The following is a 19,176-nucleotide window of genomic DNA, read 5'->3' as shown; positions in this document are numbered from 1 at the left end:
TTTCCTCCACTGTGTAATTTCAAAGATCATTTTTGGGGCTTTTATTGGCCTTTATTTGAGAGGACAGATGGACACAGGAGAGGGGGGAAAGAGAGGGGGGACAACATGCAGAAAAGGGCCACAGGTTTTACTCAAACCCGAGCCACTGTGGTAAGGACTGAGCCTTGGTACATGTGTGCACGCTCAACCAGGTGAGCTACCAGGGCGCCCCATTAATTGCCTTGTATTGTATGTGGGATCAACTTTAATTTCACACACATAATGTTGGAGTAAAGCGCCTTCCAACTTTGCCCCTGTCCTTCTTGAGGAGACGGATAAACTAAGAAAGCATCACAGGTGGACAGTCCCAGCAAGATTTCACACCTCATACATACTGGATATAAGAGGCACAGTGCAAGAATGGTGAGGACAGGGAGTCTATTTTAGTGAGCCACTCACATGAGCGGTGGAATCTATATATCTACCCTGATTCTGCCCTTCTCGTCTCAGAAAAAGACGCCTGTGATTATTTGTCACCATAAGGTAAGGAGTATTATTTTGAAATATTACAGAACACGAAGGGATAAAATAACAAATGAAGGCTTTTAATTACAATACTCGTGCTAAAAATTGAGAAAACATAATACATTTATCAGCATTAAAAAACAAGGCTGAGTTTTGTACCCCAAAACAGCATTTATCGTAACGTAGTTATCATTTCATACAACTGAAAGTCATTTTTTTAAATCAAATTAAAGCTATCTCATTTAAAAAAGGAACCTATTTACATGTGAGTCAGGGAGGAGAGTATTTTTTTCAGCTGGCTCAAGTTAGAAATAACACGTGGAATTGATTTATCTCTTCTTATTCTTTGCAGCCTATTCCCATTGCTTATACTGTTGTAGTGTCATTTCAATGTAATGATCTGGAATTGAAATTGTTTGTGCTTATTAAATGAAAAGTTATATTTTTTATATTTAACAATATTTATGATAAAAAACAACATGAATCCTGTCCTTTTTGGTCTTGATTGATTACATGTGTGCTAATTTAAAACAAGTATTTTTGTCTTTGTTTGAGAAAGTATTTTTAAGCCAATGACCTTTAGACAATGTCATAGACTGTTTGTGTCCCCTGCTATGGAGCAGCAACCTATAGGATATACTGTACGATTTCTCAATCAGCTGTGATGAATTGAGCTTTTTTCTGTATGTGCATTGTAATGTAAAAAAAATGTCTTCTTTTTTTAGATAGATTTAACAGGGGGAGACACATACAACTGCAACCATGTCTGAAGGGTAAGTACTCATGTTTCATTTACTTGCACCGCACAGTGATTCAAATTTTAGTATGTGAAATTCGAGAATTGTAATTGCACCTTTTCTGTTTCTCTTCTTGAAATATGGACACCGCTTTCCTAACTGGATAGGTCTTCGGTGAGTTGATTCTACTGTAACAGACAGACTAAAACGTCTGAAATATAATTTCAGTTATGAATTCATTGCATCAGTTGTAGGACTAAAAACTCCACTTGAGTTGGATTATTAGAATTGTTCTACATATTCTGCACTCCAAATCCACAAATATGTGCCTTGACTTTATGTGGAATTGATGGATTTAACACTTATTTTACACAATGTATATATATATATATATATATATATATATTTTTTACACAATATAATCACAAGAAAAAAAAGTTAAAAACTCATTACGTCATTTTTGTGTTTGTTGAATCATACCATGACATGACCAATAAATGTGCAAAACATTACAGAAAAATGAATGTTGGATATTTTAAATGTTTTGGCAGTATTCTGACACGTATAACATCTTCTTTTCCAGAAACCAAAGCCAAAGATCACTGCATCGCGCAGACTGTTCCTGAAGGTATTTTATGTGTAACTGTGTGTTAGTCTTGGGTAGTACTGTAAAAATATTGTTCAAGATAATAAATTAATAATAATAATTTGTCTGGTTCTGTATCTGCACCAGACCAAACTGCTAAAGAAGGCCATGACTATGCTGGACAATGAAAAGCAAGTCAGAAAAGATGAACGAGAGAGAACCCTCGCTGAGAGAGTCCCACAACTGCAAATGTCAGGCCTGTCTTTGCAGGATCTACAGGTAGATTCATAATTTATCATTAAAGCATTTTAATCCACATAAGGATTTTTTTTTTTGGTTTTGCCTCTAAAGGAAGTCAACATTAAATCACACAACTGTCTAAACACTTTATGCAAATTACTTTTCCCCACCTCCTCCTTGTGGTACTGGCCACAAGCAATTACTTTTGATTTTTAAGATATCTGTCACTGAGACTTCTGCTGCCACCTATATACAATCGAGGTGAATGAAATTGAGTTTGCGGTGCTTAAAGCTTTAAAAAAATTACATTAAAAAAAACTTCAGTCTGCCATGAACAATGTCTCAGTCAGTCAGAATAATCTGCAGACCTAAATGTCAGCTTTAATAGGAACCATTAGAAAATACTTCCAATGAAAACTATCCACAACAAAGTCCTTGGATTAATCTACAGATCATACAAATTAACATGTATTTATATTAATCAATATTATATATATAACTGTCTCTGTGCATGGTTTCTTAGTGTGTGTCAATGAAGTTATCCAAACCAGTTGCAGTCAAACAAATTTCGGGAATTGGTACTTAAATGCATAATACACTTCTGTGGTTCTGTCCACAGAATCTTTGCAAAGAGCTACACCAGAAAATTGATGTGGTTGATGAAGAGCGGTACAACATTGATTCTAAAGTGACGAAAAATAATATGGAGGTATGTAACATATGTGAATGACCATTTGAGTTCTATACTTTTTTACACAAATTTAAGGGATGCATACTGTATGTAAACAATATTCATTGGGATTTGGAAGATTTTAAGGTAATGTTGAGGGTTGGTTTGTCATTTGTGTTGGAAAAAGATACAAGACCTGTCTCAGAAGATCTTTGAGTTGAAGGGCAAGATGAAGAGACCGGCCCTGAAGAGGGTGAGGGTGTCTGCTGACGCCATGCTGGGAGCTCTGCTGGGCTCTAAGGTCAAAGAGTCTGTGGACTTCAAGGCCAACCTGAAGACTGTGAAGAAAGAGGAGGAGAAGGTAAGGGCTGCTGGCTGCAACTCACACATCATATTATGTGGTGTCACTTTAACTCAATTCACTTTTTTTCAATGAGAATAGTCTACTTACTGTAGTATTAGTGCTGATTTTGAGAGTCTGAGTTTTGGTAAGAAAGCTTTGGAAGTTTTGATTAAATAGACTACCACTGCATGAGTGCAGGTTTCATTTTAACTCTTTGACAAAAATCTGATTGCTGACCTAGTAGCAGAATGAATCTACGATGCCAAAGCTAAAGATAGAAAATGCACTGCTAAAATGCTTTTAAATGAACTAAAACGTAAACTGACACAACCTAGGAAGGGTTTAATTTGTTTCAAAAAAGAGGAAGTAAGAATGCAGTAGTACAGTTCGGAGGGTACACTGTTTAGTGCAGGAATATCATTCTTCTTTTCATATTAACAAGCATGAATTCCTATATTCCCCTATGTTGTGTGCCTATTTGTGGTGTACAAAATGACTACAAGTACTCATGTTTTAATAAGACTGAGTTGATTCAAAATCATCATCTATTCACCCCACAGAAAGAGGAAGTGACTGACTGGCGTAAGAACGTGGACGCCATGTCTGGTATGGAGGGCAGAAAGAAGCTGTTTAATAGTGGGCAGTAGAGTTTGTGTTGAATTACTTTGTAAAGATTTGCTGCTCTAAAACAGGTGGAACCAGTGGATCATAAGACTGTTTTTCACTTTATAATGACAGTGAATGACATGAAGACCAGGTTAACAAGTAGGTTGTGAAAATGACAAAAGTTAACGTGTTTACCTTTATGATAATTCATATAATACATATAGTTTTTTTACATAATGTCTGATGGATTATGATAAAATATACTGCATGTATATATTATAGCACTGTAGTGTTTAGCTTACATATGAATTAATGAACACAATACCACTTTTGGCTCACCTCTAGTAATGTTACGATCTTACTTTTTGACCTCTGCTATAAAGCTACAATAATATACAACAGGCAAGACAAAGAAAAGGCAGATTTGTCTACAGTTATCAACATTTGTACAATTTATACTTTGCCTGTATTGCCAACAAAAGGGTCTTTTGAAGCATGGCCAACAGTAAGATGACAACATAAAACATGAAAATTTCTTTGTATCTGTGTGCTTTCTCAAGAAAAACAATGTTTCTGTTGGATTGAGAGAATACACATTCCAGGGGCAGCTACGGTTGGCAGTCAGCTGTTCATGGAGTCAAATAAAGTGAGCATCCTGGAAAATGAATGTGGTATTAAACTAAGAAATTATGATGAGAAGCAGTGTTATAAATTGTGTATTAAATAATAAAATCTTAATGACATTGCTCAGAGAAGAATGGTCCTCTGTGTCTTAAACTGGAATGCTGTTCATCCCTTTACAGCACGGTGTATTCTTATACTAATATGAATCACGTTAGCATCTGACATACTGTATTGTCATAAATTTGTCCACTGTCAGAGATTTTTGCCATACAGTTTGTACTGTTGTAGCTTTCCCTTTAACATCTCTGGTGAATTACATTATTGTGCTTAAATGTGGCAAATCTAATATCATGGGCTGTTTTATAACAATATTACATATTTTAGGATTTAGCAACAATTAGCTTGTCATTTTTGCCATCTTTTTTTTTTTTACCCATTTACAATTTCTTAATTGGTTTTCCAAAATGTATTAGCCTATATAATCATTTTTGTATTGATATATACATGTGTACATGCCACTTGAAGCCAAAAAGTTATTCCCTAACCCTAACCCTCAAGGTGAACCGTTACGTTTTGGGGTTGAGACCTAGTTGGGTTAAGTTAAATCCAATCTCACGTGGAATTAAATCAATAAACCAATTTGTCCTTTTAAATGACAAAGGCAAGTGTGTGAAGTAATGCAGCAATGAAATGTATTGAAGTCAGGTTAACCTGACTTCAATACATTTCATTGCGGCACCTGACTTAAATGAAACATTCAAAAACTGTTAATTTTTGAAGTAGTTTTAATGTACATTATGTTGGAGTGAACAACAATGTGGCAGTATTTACCCTAAACTGGTGGTTAAACGATCATTTTTGTTCTTTTTTTTTGTTGTTGAACTTAAACACTGACATAAGTTTGATAGCTACATTCTCCCCACTGTTTTCCCGAACACCTGCATAGCTTTAGGTGTGTAACGTCAACGTTATACAAGCTTACATAAACTTTCCCTTCCCTCTGCCTAAAATTCAGTTGTCTTAAACTGCTGTCCTTCTCCTACAAACACCATACATCCTTTCCAAACTGTAAACCACAATCAAAACATCAACAGTTAGCTAGCTAGCGGACCGTACCTCTTCAATACATCCATGGTTGAGAGATGACGGTCACTGCCCTTCTTCCCCCTCCTCCTCCACGGTGAACGTGCCTGGCAGTGACGAAGGTAACGCCTACTTGTGATATGCGACATTCTGATTTGAGGAACGGAATGCCAATCATCAACGTTCACGGGAACAACTGCTGTACATTGCCGCCAGCCACTAATACTGTTTACGCTTACGACTGAACTAGCTACTCTTTGGCCGGATTTAAAACCCAAACAGGGTAAGACGACATTTTCACAATATTCTGATAATTTTGGAATGACGTTACTCTTTTTTTAAGCGTTGATCTTGTCTACCTCGGTCTGAGCGGCCATGATATATACACTGTACTAACGCTCATTTGCATTGCAACACGTTTATCCATCCTCTCAGGCTTGCTAATAAGCTCTGCAGCAGCTTCCAATTAAATATTTGCATAGTAGTTAGCTAACGTTATCTATCATTTTCTTCTGTCCAGCCTATGAATAAAGCTAGTTAAAAATGGCAATTGCTGTAGCTGTCTGCCTTTAGCCTGTCACTCTTTTAAGACAACCTCTAACCTTTGGCTGGCAGCTGCCTCTAACGTTAACGTTACTGCTCCTGATCTCAAATCAGACACACAGACCTGTGACTAAGTGAGCCAGTACATTGTAAACTGAAGATTAATGGTATTAAAATAATATAGTTTAACTTAGTAACTCAGTTATCACTAACTGTATAACTTTATTGTTCATTTCTGTTCATTTCTGCTGAACTTGTGCAGGTTTCTGCTGCTGGTGCTTCGGATGTCCAAGTACAAACTCTTTCTACTGAGGCATGGGGAGGGGGCCTGGAACAAAGAGAACCGTTTCTGTAGCTGGGTTGACCAGAAGCTAAGCGAGGATGGGGTGAAGGAGGCCCAGGACTGTGGTAGGCTCCTGAAGGAGCAGGGCTACAAGTTTGATTTAGTATTCACCTCCATACTCAGCCGCTCCATCCAGACAGCATGGCTGGTGCTGGAGGCTATGGGTCAGGAGTGGGTCCCCGTGGTCAAGTCCTGGAGACTGAACGAACGCCACTATGGTTCCCTGATTGGCCTTAACCGGGCAGAGATGGCTCTACAACATGGAGAAGAAAAGGTGAAGTTGTGGAGAAGGAGCTATGATGTCACTCCACCTATGATTGATGAATCCCACCCGTACTTCCTGGAAATCTACAATGACCGCAGATACACCACTTGTGATGTGCCAAAGGAGAACCTTCCCCGAGCAGAAAGCCTAAAGGAGGTGTTGGACAGACTGCTGCCATACTGGGGGAGCACTGTGGTGCCAGAGATAAGGAAAGGCAGGACTGTGCTGATTAGTGCTCATGGAAACAGCTGCAGGGCTCTGCTGAAATACCTGGAAGGTATGCAACTGAACTGACCCAAGCTATATAAACAGTGCTCTCTCAGCATTTGTGATTGTGCAGTGAATGCATTCAGTTGAATTCAGCAACAGCTTCTGGACTCTACAGGCTGCTGTTTCTAGTTCTCAGTCATTGAATTAGGAAGGACATGTTTCAGTTCCACAAATGGAAAGCTGAACTTAGGTAAAAAGGCCAGTGAGTTTATGTTACATTCGGCTGTGGCTGTTATGTCCATGCTGACCTTTTATCACACTCATAACCTTTGGAGGCTTCTTGTGCCACAGGACACTCCTTAACTTAACACGTATCGACTGTTACTTAATATTAAGCAGCATTTTGTAACAGGATTTCATTACAGCGTTCATGCATGTTAGTTTTCAAGCCTGATTGTGGCAAAGTTGTCTAGTGTGATCTTAATATTACTGTCCTTATTTCAACAGGTATATCGGATAAGGATATTGCCAGTGTGACTTTACCCACAGGGATACCAGTGCTGCTTGAGCTGGATGAAAACCTCAAGCCTGTGAAACCTCGACAGCTCTTGGGAGACCAGGCGAAGATTCAGGCAGCAATTAAAAAGGTGGAGGACCAGGGAAAAGCCAGACCATCAACTTGAATCCACTAAAATGGCTGTAAGACTTAACATAGCTCTGTTCTGGTTGCGTGCACATACTTTTATTAGGTACATGTACAGTGAAAACTCTTGAGAAGACTTGAAAAGAATAATATACTGTATACCATCAGACAATAATGATAACAGAAAGTGTGTCACAGGTTAGACTGGTCTGACAGGAGCAGGAGGAAGTACTGTACTGAAAATATGTTGGCGCTATATGGTTGTATTATGTGTAAGCACTGATATTTAAGCTAACTGTCCCTACTTATGCCTGTAGGGTGACCCTAAAGTGGTTATTTATTCACTAATTGACTCTACCTTGCAGATTAATAGTAATGTGGTGAAGCTGAAAAATCTTGAAGTACATCATATCTAGACAGAAGGAAAAGATGCTTTTCTGTTACATTGATAAACTTTAGGCATATTACCTTGCATCTAAACATGTGCCTTCATTATTAACGTAGTGCTCAAATTCTGCTACAGGTCTTGTGTTGATTTTATTTAAGAATAAAAGCACTCCGTTAACAAATCTTACCTCATAAAAACTGATAGCTATAGGCTGTTCATTCCAATAATTGGATAATTGTGAGCCACAGAAATGCTGTAAATATGCAAAACCACTGAAAGACTCTACTGTCCCACGCATATGAGTTACTCATACTTATTGCCTACTCAGTAAGAGTAAGCAAGACAGCTGAAGTTTTTTTATGAGGTTAAACAGCACATTTACTCTGACAAATAGTTTGAGTTGAAAACACTGTGGCTATTTGGTATTATAACTGGTTTATGCTTTGCACTTTTTGGGGGATTTTATGAGGATTCTTTTTAATTAACCCCCTTTCTAATTAAATGCAACAACTGTGAGTGGTAATTGAACTTGGTTAAATATGTTAAAAGTTGTTAAAAACAAGCACTATTTTTTTTCATTTTAAATTCTAAATTATCATACGTGCTTGAACTTTCATGTCGCTTATGTAATGTTAATAACGTGTAAAAATGTTACAAACCACTCTTGAGTCTGCACATTATGTCTTAGCACTAGCCCGCACTATCTTACTTCATATGTGTTACTACTGTGTGTGGCACAGGCTACTTCATTGTACTGTATGTTGTATTGTGTCTCTTGTTTGTAGGTGTACTGTACTGTGCATCATATTTGTCTCATGTTTCTCTGCCACTATTATTTTGTACGCTGGTCTGTTAGGTCAACAGGGGGGAAAGAGATAAGAACATGCATTTGAAGATACTAAAGAGGAGAAATCTGATATATTTGTAATTTTATGTAAGTGATTTAACGTCTTCCCTGCTGTTCACACCTTTACATATGATAGTCTACATGATGAAATAAAAGGGAATTACAATTTTCCTAAAATCTCTGTTTTGTGTCAATTTTAAGCTTCATTTTATCAGACAGTAGATCATTTTGCAACAGGAAGGCGAGTCAGATGTCAGACTGACATAGTTATAAATTGTGTGATGGAGCAACAGAAACAAATTAGAAAACAAACAACAATGCTGTTTGTGAAGTAGAGTTATGCTTGCAATTTTGATTCTGGTCGGCTTAAACCCACTGAAAACGATAAACAACTGAGTCTGTTTGGCTACCACAGATGGATCCAGAGGAGTGGCTCCTCATTTCCCAACCATTTCTGTAATTTGGCCAAACCAGTGGGGCTGAGCCAGGAAGAAACCCTCTAATTGGATGGAAACACTCTTAAATGGACACAATGATTAACATGATTATTATTCCCATCTATGTGGCAGCAATGATACTATGCATCCTGGTAGACATCATACTGTGTGGATCACAGTGGGCAAGACATTTTGTACTGCAGATGTGCATCATTCCAGGCATGTCATTTCAGTCAGGCATCTAAAGAAAACTTGTCATTTTACATTTCTTACCAAATCTGCATTCACAACCACCAAGACAATGAATGTAAGATGACTTTAGCTTGTTCATGAATTACTTTGAAAATTATGAAATTAAATGATTATTAATCCCAGAAATAATTAACCGTGTATAAACTAGAGGAATCAATTGCATTGCAATCTAAATACATCCCTAAAGTTAAATTGTGTACATACATACACACACACACACACACACACACACACACACACACACACACACACACACACACACACACACACACACACACTCACACACGTCAGCCCTGTGTGAGCATCACTGAGTTGCAGCTTGAGCAGGCGGAGCATGTCCACTGCATGCTGTGCTTATAAACCTCTGGTTGCTCTCCTCTGCTGATTCCTGCAGGAACAGTCACTTTGGTCTGTCGGCCTGGTAAGTTTGATGATGATGATTATGATGTGGATGCTATCTCATAACTTAAGTTAATGCAGATAAAGAGGGATGTTATTTTTTGTATTTAGAGTGACCTCTATAGAAGAATTAGAGATTTGTAATCAGAGTTGAGCAGATAATTACTGGCACTTATGACTGCTAAAGTTGTGCTGGTCTCCATACATCCCTTGATGTCATGACGAGGTACTGCAGGTGTATGGCTCGTTAATGAGTCTTAAACCTAACCAGCTGGTTTAGATTAGAACACATGCTCTTCATTTAACAGACTATAACTTACTTGTTGACACAATTTAGGTTAAATAGATCCCACACTGCTCTAATCCTCCAAGTAAAACATATTTTACATCTGATTTAATCTGGATACGCCTGTCTCAAATTAGACCTGTGCTTTTGAAAAGTTGCAAGTAAATTAATCATATATGTACCATGAATCTCACTTAAAAAAAATATTGGAGAAGAAGCAGAGAATAAGCAAAAAGAACAGATGTTAAAAGGACTGGAGAGGATCTTGAAATGTCTCCCCTCTTTTTTGTACAAATGTGTGCTCTGGCTTGAGAAGTGTCATCTTCAGGCACAGTAACAGCTGGAAAAATGACATGAAAATGTTAATTCTCGGAATAGAATCTATATATACTGACAACTTAGCAATCACTTCTTTACTGTACTCTATGTTTTACCAAAAATACTGTCCCATGAGGGAAATTTAATTGTGCTTTGGATATAACTCTTTTATCAAAACATTTGAATATACATAAAATGTTACTGGACTTGATTTAATGCAATAATGAATTCCTTTCAGTGGATGGGGCTTCCAGTTAACTCCTCAATAAATTCTTGGGAAGATGAAAAAAATAAAGCTGGTATCAGTTAGTATATTTCTGAAGAAGGATTAGAATTGGTAGGCACTGCATCCAAGTTGCATACACTAAATTATATTAGGCAGGTTGGACCTGGGTAAAGAAATTGTAAGCTGAAACGTGCATTTTGTTGGCGTATGCCTCTGCAAATCTGTGTCCTTGAGGCTTGTATCTGCTGTGTCCAACACAGCAGCGAATGCTATAATTTGACTTAGGTTTCTGTAACTCATACATTGTGCAGACGTCTGGTTGTGGAAAAGCTGTTTGCCGTGGTGGACATGCCAAGTCAGACTCCTATTCCTTAGATGGTATTGAAGATAAAGGCTACAACTACATGGTGTTGGAGTGTGTGAGTTTATGACCACAGACTCTTTGGGGACTGGAAATATTTTTGAGTTCCGAGATAATCCTCTCCTTCTTGGTTATTTGTGTTCGTACAGTGAAACGTTTGTGCATGATGTGTAAAAGTTATTTATGAGAGATTTGAGTTCAAGCATACATGTAAACACATCCTTAAAACAACAATACAAAGAAGAAGAGTTCACAGATTTGTATTTAATGGCATGTTTAGATGTGAATGACTTGTGTTCCCTTTTATTAAATTGAAAACTTGATTGAAACACCCTTATCTGCATGGTGCCTGTAAATGTGAGCTGTCCTGTGAACAAGAGCCCCGAGGCCTTTTTAAACAGTTAGACTATAAAAGGCGTTGTTAAAAGTTTGTGAATTAAAGTGTTTAGTGGCTCTGACATTAATGGAGTCATTAATCCGCAATCAGTCTGCCATCAAGTCTACGCAGTTGTAAGGAGAAATAACATTCCTCACCTCAATACTAGAATGATTTAGAAGTTAGATTATTTTGTTTAATTGTCCAGCTGTTCCTATTCTCTGTGTTAAACTAAAAAAAAGAAATAATATTATAAAATATAACAAAGTTTCTAACAGCAATAGTGAGTTTCCTTTTATTGACAGTAACAATGGCAATCTGCCTTCTTCATACTTTCTGTCTCCCAGCAGCATTATGGAAAGGTAATTATTAGTAATCACAATGGAAATAAGTTATTCTTGGATTGACAGTTTGTATAGCAGCAGGTATTTTCTAGAGTAAACCATGCTCACTGTCCATGGCCTAGCACCTTGCCAAGCTGGGACACTACAACTAACACTGCCTGTGTACTTCCTTAAAAGGAGGCAGAGTACACCATCTCAGCTGATGGGATGCAGAACAGGGAGTGCACATAGCTGCATCTATTTCCATTGACTCCCGGTTGAGAAGGAAACTCAATCTCAGTTTTGAATTTGAATGAATTTAGCCTCTTGTGTCACCAGACATATTTTATTCCAGTTTCAACATTCGCTCAGACTCTTAAGTTGTTATCAAGGACAAAATATAGCAAGCAAGCAAGCAAGCAACTTTCCACTTTTTTAAGGTAGACCTGTCAGCTAATGATGGACGTCTTGTGTCTTTTTGCTTAATAAAACAAAGCTGAGCTGCAGAGCACTGAGTGGAGAGCTGAAGAGCCTGAGTGAGCGTCCTGTTTAACCTCTCTGCATAGAGATGATAAGATGCTTCCAAATCTCCACTTTACCAGTCAATGGTTTTTGACCACAAAACAACTCACTCTCCATTTTAACCAAACTGTACAGTACACAAACATTTTAATGAGCAGCAGAGAAGGTCACCACTACAGTATGTTGTGACTTGTAAACGGTGTGGAATTTGTATACTGGTCTGGGACTTTTTCATACCATGTTTGGTCATGTGGACTAAGCTGCTGCAGCTTCTTGATTGATTGCAAAGCCTCTCTAACAACTGTTTATCTATAAGTGTATTGAAGCACTTTCTTTATCTTTTAACAAGAACCGTGTCTGATTTTAGGCTGTAGAATTGTCGGAGGAGGACCTACATGTATATTTTGTATATTTAGATGATGCTGTTATTCTGTGCAAATTACAATGAGAGCAACAACTGAATCTTTTTATTAGATTCATAATTGTATTACCAACCTTACAACTAACCAGTATAATAACTTCAAATGGCAAAGGATGTATCATGAAACAAGTATTATATGCCATATTTATGCTTATCTTACTCTCACTATGTACCTGTAGGTGCACGGTTATTTAGCCAGCTAAATAATGATTATGGATTTCCAAGTATAAACTATCAAAATTAGTTGTATTGTCAAAACCAAAGTGTAAAAAACATATTGACCGTTTTACAGTGGATTATGTGCCAGACTATTTCTTGGTCAGGATCTGTTTGCCGGCAACAAGTAGAGGACCCTCCAGAAAGTTACTGGTACTGAAAAGTAATAGTCTGGCACATAACCTCCTGTAATATTGCAATACGTATGTGTATTTAGAGGTGCTGATAGGTGTTTTTTTTTTTTTTTTTTAAAACCATTTAACAGAGCCAGGCTATTTTGACCTGTTTCCAGTCATTGTGCTAAGCTAAGTTAGCAGGCTGCTGGCAGTAGTGTCATATTTAGCGTACAAACATTAGAGTTGTATCAATCTTCTTAGCTAACTCTCAGCAAGAAAGCAAATATGTTACAATTAATATGGTTAAACTACACATAAAGTCCACAAGAGTAAAAAGTAATAAGAGTAAATACATGACAGTTAACCCAACAATAAATTGACTTAGCTTTAGCCTTAGAAAGCTTGTTAAATGGCTAGCTTGGTTAGCAGTAAACTGAGCGCAGAAATATTTTATAGTTAGCTTTAGTACAAGACAGATACAACATGGGTATTTGGGAAGCACAGTAGATAAGATACCACAAATGGTGGATGTAACAATGTCAGTTAAACTGGTGAGCCAGCAGCACATTTTAGATTTTCTGGTTTCCTTATTGTTGGATAGATTTAGATTTTTTTTTTTTTTTATTGATCCCAAAAAAAGGGAAATAATGGTGTTGCAGCAGCAAAAATATCAGACACACAGCACACATACAGAGTATACATTAAATAATAGGAAACAATATACATTAAATAATAATTGAATACTACACGAGCAATATTTAAAATATATACAAACTGGAAATAAAATGTACAACTGATTCAACAGATATAGATAAAGTTAATGTACAAGTTGGGGAGTAAAAACGTACAACTGTTTCCCTAGTAAAGATAGAATGTAGATAAACCTATTGTGCGAGAGAGAGAGAGAGAGAGAGAGAGAGAGAGAGAGAGAGAGAGAGAGAGAGAGAGAGAGAGAGAGAGAGAGAGAGAGAGAGAGAGAGAGATACAGTTACTAATATCCAGCTGCCTGCATGTCTTTCCTGAACATTTCCTACTGTGACCAAATGTAAATCATGCATTAGAAATAGTCTTTAACAGAACACTTTCCTCTGCCTCCTTTTGTTGTCTGATTAATACAATGGCAAACACTCTGTAAAGACGCCATCATCAAGCCAAAAATTTCCAAGCCATACAAATAGCTCATGTTGTGTACATAATGCTAAGATGAATAAAGACACAATGAAGTACCATGCAATTGATGTAATTATGGGGCTTTTAGTGAAAGGCTTTTAACTATTGTATTGCATACCGAGCACTAATGTTTTATTTACTTATTATAACCTTCAGTGGACCACTTGAGGAATTCTCAGGCTAAATCCTAGTTGGCTTCAGAAACAAAGGACTTACATGTGGGCTTACTGTGATTTAAGTTCTTTTGATAGGCAACACTCGCATTAAATACTTCCAAAAGAAAACTTGTTTCTTTCTTAGAGCCATATCCATTAATCACATTTGATAGGTCACCTAGTTAACTTCAATTAGTATACTGAAAGACTGGTTCATAAATCCATGCCTCCAGTATTAAGTATGAACTGTATTTATTCTTTCAAATTATAGACATCACATCATATAACACATCATCTATTCAGTATTTTTTCCCTAAATATGCCAGAAACCTGCATGCTTTTAGTAGACTCCCTTAAACCTGCTTTTTCTTCCACTTTGCAGCTGTGGCCAGCTCTGCATTATTGGTCCTCAACGTAATTACAGTCTAATCTCCATGTGAAATGACTTATCCCTTGTGTTGTCCTTCGGGTCCCGGTGGTTATGTATTTCTGTTTACTTTGTTGAGAATTGCTCTCTAAACCATGTTTCTTGTAAAGTAAGTAAGTAAAGTTTATTTCTAGAGCACATTTAAACACAGTTTAAGCTGTCCAAAATGCTGTACAAACGAGCACTAAGGTGCTGTATTAACCCTTGTGTTAACAAGGGTTAAGCAAGAATACTTTTATAGATGAAATACACACAGACCAAGGAGACTGTCAGGTTTAGAAAATATTTTTTGTTTTAACATCTACAGCTGATGTTTGGATGTTAAAAAAGTGTCTTCTCGCTGGCTCCGAATACTCTCTGTCTACTTATTGTAGCTTTATTGCAGTTATCAGGTTTTATATGTGCTATATATTGCTTCTGTGTGTATATATAGGAACTATGAGGATAAGAGCATTGCTTGGATGGGGTAAGAGAGACAGTCATGTAACATAACAGCTACTTTAATGCCAGCAATTGTGTCTATTGAAGGAACAGTTCAACATTTTGAGAAATAAGTTAATTTAACTCTTGGCTTTCTTTCCAGATTGATACCACTCCCATGTCCCATGTCTGTGAGTTAGCATACAGATTGGTAGTGGGGCTAACAACTAGCCACACTCTAATTAATCAATAATTAATTTTATATTTTGCTTAATTTGTAAACTAACAGATGTTAACAATGTGTATGTGCTTTACGTGTTAGCCTAGACTACTTATTGTATTGTATTGGAAGGCACATTTGTTAAACTTTGGGCAGAACCAGGCTAGCTGTTACCCTTGCATCCAGTCTTTATGCTAAGCTAAACTAAGCTAAGCTTATTGCCTCATGGCTCTAGCTCCACAGCTAACTCACACACCAGAGAGTAGGCTAGTTGCCTCAAATCTGACTCTTGTCAAAAAAAAACAAACAAGTGCATTTCCCAGTGGTCAGTCTAGTCATTTAAAAGCCATTATGTGTTATAGTTTCATGTGAACATCTAGATAAAACTTGCTCTGGATATCTAGCTGTGAATTACTGAAATGTTGTATTTAGACATTTGACAGAATGACACAGTCTACATTTCACATCTGTGCCAGGCAGTCAGATGCAGCCAGCAGAAAGCCAGACTTGTTTACTTGTCACGGCCTTTCTCCTCTTGTGACAGTTGATTAGTTGATATGAATATTCATGAGCAGTGTCTGGTGAGTGTTAGGGGCAGCACTTGGCCATTGGTAAGCCAATGACAAGTTTCCAGTTGCATGAGAGCAGAGTGACCCTGCAGAGGTATAAAGAAAAAAGGTGCTGCACCATCTTTTGATCGCATCAGAAGGGAGAGCTTACCCAGATTGGACAAATCAGTTACAGATGTATTCTTAGAAATTGTCCTGGGGCATCTGTCATGTGGAAATGATTTGTGAACTTGATTCCAATTTATGACAGAAAGAATATATCAACCTATAAGATGCTGACCACATATACTATAATATGATTAACACTTTCATCTAATGGGGACTATATTTTCACATTTGTATTATTTCATTGATAGAGCACGACTAATTTACCGCCAACAACACACCTCTAATCCATACAAATCACCTGTCTGGTGACTGATGGGACAACTGTAATATTAAAGTGTGTGTGTGTGTGTGTGTGTGTGTGTGTGTGTGTGTGTGTGTGTGTGTGTGTGTGTGTGTGTGTGTGTGTGTGTGTGTGTGTGTGTGTGTGTGTGTGTGTGTGTGTGTGTGTGTGTGTGTGTGTGTGTGTGTCTCTCTCGGTGTGTGCAGCTACATTTTTTAACAAAGTGGGGGAAAGACAGGCATTCGTATAGCTGCCAGAGCGGTAAGTTATTCAACTTTAGAAATGCAGAACTCCAAACAGGCCTGGATCACGACTCTGACAGGTCTGTGTTAGCTTGCAGGTCAGTCAGTCCTCGTCTGCTGCTCCATGGAGTCCATAATGCACTGAAACAGGCCAGACTTTGTCATCTCCAGAAGCTTAATTGGTCCCATATAAGAAGAGCTGTGAGGGAGTGGTGGATAACAGTTTGTCTGTTTGACTGTGTGAGGAATTATATTCCATAGATTAGAGATGAAAAGCATAACTTAAAATGTGAAATGTAATGCTTTTATAAGAAATGTGGGTGGTGATGAAACACCTCACTACACAACTGAAGTTGCTCATAAAGATAATGGTGATGATGACAATGCTAAAAACAGTAACAAAATCAACTGCTGTGGTCATTATGATATGCACGTCTTCATTCAACGCTGGAGCTAAATGCTAACTTCAGCATGCTGACACACTCATAATGACAATGCTAACATGCTGATGTTTAGCAGGTATGTTTACCATGTGCACAATCTTAGTTTGACATGTTAGCATGTTCCTAATCAGCACTTGACACAAAGTACAGCTGAGGCTGATGGGAATAGCATTAGCTAACCATAAATGGTTACTGTAATGTCTGTAATACTGAACAATGTTTTGTCCAAATCAATCTAATATATTATGTTAAGATATTTCACTGGATAAGTGAAAACTTTGACCTGCTGGTGGTGCTAGATAAAAAGTCAGGGGATCACCAACAGTATTATGATTGATCCTCTGGGCAACATGAATATCTGCACCAACTTTCACCGCAATCCATCTAATAGCCTAGCCTGGAAACCAGACAAATCTGCGAGCTCATATTTAATTTGCTCTGCACTTGCAAATCAGTCTGGCAATGCCAGGCAACTAATAGCCTAGTTGTTGAGATAAATCAGTCTGGACCGAAACGGTGGACAGACAAATGAACAGTGCATTTTCTTTCTCCTACTAGTTTTTTTAAGCTCTTCATTTCTGGACTCTGTAGATCTTTGTGTTTTATAAACTACCAACAACCACCTCTTCAAATGTTTTGTCCAAAAGTAAGATATTTGAGTTTTAATGAATCACTTTCCTGTTTTCCAGGGAAGTGATTTCTACAACAGTGTCCTCCTCTTCCAGGAAAACTCCAAACTGTCTTGTTACCCATGTAGTGGATGTTTTAGAAAAGGGCCTATTTTGGCCCATTCTGTTTGTAAGCCTTTGTGACTGTATATGGTGTCGGCCATTGTAAAAACTAATCTGATGACCGACTGCTCACTGTTGGTGGGCTCCACTTCAGATCTGAAGATAATGATAATTAAATAAAGGGATGATACTGAAGTGACCCTTTTTATGACAATGTAAAGTGTTCCATAACCTCATAGGATCATGAATCATAACACTAGCTGTGCTAAAGTGCTTGGGACATAAATGTATTGCACGTATGTTGAATCAGAGTGAGAAGAGAAAACACAGATGATAAAAAAGGGAATAAAGTTTGACTCTGTGAATTCACTTCATCTCAATTCCCAGCATTATTTAGTATGTTGTTATAGAAGAAGAGGGTTTACATGGTTTGCTCGTGAAGTAGGCCAGACATTTTCTTTTAGCATGTTCTCAAATGTCAAACAAATGAGTTTGTGTGTGTGTGTGTGTGTGTGTGTGTGTGTGTGTGTGTGTGTGTGTGTGTGTGTGTGTGTGTGTGTGTGTGTGTGTGTGTGTGTGTGTGTGTGTGTGTGTGTGTGTGTGTGTGTGTGTGTGTGTGTGTGTGTGTGTGTGTGTGTGTGTGTGTGTGTTGAATGAAGGTGTTTTTCCTTCACCACCAACATAATCCATCCATCCCAAGAAGAAATCCATCCATTGTATGTATGTGTTTGATGGACTGCATTTCAGCAGGTATTTGTTTTTCAAAGTCCAAAACTAATATCTTCTCCTAAACTGTTATCATTTGGGATATTATAATTATGAGTGTACAAAAGGAATACTTGAGAATGATTTTCATCAGATTTACTAAAATGTTTAATTTTCCTTCCTCCTCTGAGTGGGACAGAATTGCTTAACTTTCTGAAACCACACTTCAGAGTTCCTATGCACTGTATATCTTGGCTGGAGTTACTGGCAGACTTTCTTACCTAAAACAACGTGGTCAAGAAAAAAGATAATTTGATAAAGGTTTTTAATGGTTTGGAATTGGCAAGGCTAAAAGTGTTAACACAACACTTCTCAAACCCTTAAAATGAATCATTTGTTTAATTCTTCAGCCCAAGAAGTTGATATGACATCTAACTGTACATCTATACGCTCAACTTATTTAAGATTTTATCTATGAACACTCAAGATTATGCATCTAATTTCTTGCTATATAGCCAAAAGGAGTTTTACAGATAGTCATTTGACACAGTATGCTATGGTCATCAGTGACTACGCTTTGGGGTAATGACCTCCTACCAATGCAGGCAAAATTATAGATTTACTATACCCTAATTAGAGGCTTTAGGTACATTGATTGGTGTAGACGCACACTGAATTGTAGACTCTTAGAAGAAACAGACTTGTACTTTGGCAGCCTTATACTAGAATTAACGTTTTATCTATTTCTGATTTTCACATGCACACTTCATCATGTCTGATGTCAGAGGGTTGTCATGGAGTTTTAGTAGCCCTCCACTAAA

General features: G+C 37.5%; 2 protein-coding genes across 3 annotated transcripts; both read left to right on the top strand.

Moving 5' to 3' along the window:
- The first annotated feature begins 86 nt into the window (after positions 1-86).
- Positions 87-4,432, top strand: tnni4b.3 (troponin I4b, tandem duplicate 3). Its single transcript, XM_028585714.1, has 8 exons — positions 87-522; positions 1,230-1,277; positions 1,409-1,415; positions 1,825-1,869; positions 1,975-2,106; positions 2,687-2,776; positions 2,925-3,098; positions 3,641-4,432. The coding sequence occupies exons 2-8, from the start codon at positions 1,267-1,269 to the stop codon at positions 3,725-3,727; spliced, it is 546 nt and encodes a 181-aa protein (XP_028441515.1). The 5' UTR covers positions 87-522; positions 1,230-1,266; the 3' UTR covers positions 3,728-4,432.
- Positions 4,433-5,551: 1,119 nt separating this feature from the next.
- Positions 5,552-8,802, top strand: bpgm (2,3-bisphosphoglycerate mutase). Of its 2 annotated transcripts, none has more exons than XM_028585708.1 (3): positions 5,552-5,676; positions 6,199-6,821; positions 7,262-8,802. In XM_028585708.1, the coding sequence occupies exons 2-3, from the start codon at positions 6,221-6,223 to the stop codon at positions 7,435-7,437; spliced, it is 777 nt and encodes a 258-aa protein (XP_028441509.1). In that variant the 5' UTR covers positions 5,552-5,676; positions 6,199-6,220; the 3' UTR covers positions 7,438-8,802. The 2 variants fall into 2 exon arrangements, with proteins under 2 accessions (XP_028441509.1, XP_028441510.1); XM_028585709.1 differs by lacking the exon at positions 5,552-5,676 and adding an exon at positions 5,996-6,103.
- Positions 8,803-19,176: the final 10,374 nt, after the last annotated feature.

The sequence above is a fragment of the Perca flavescens genome, chromosome 8 (assembly GCF_004354835.1).
Source record: "Perca flavescens isolate YP-PL-M2 chromosome 8, PFLA_1.0, whole genome shotgun sequence".
In the NCBI taxonomy this organism is placed as follows: domain Eukaryota; kingdom Metazoa; phylum Chordata; class Actinopteri; order Perciformes; family Percidae; genus Perca; species Perca flavescens.
The sequence above is the reverse complement of the archived record's forward strand: the minus strand, read 5'-3'. Positions and strand labels throughout refer to the sequence as shown.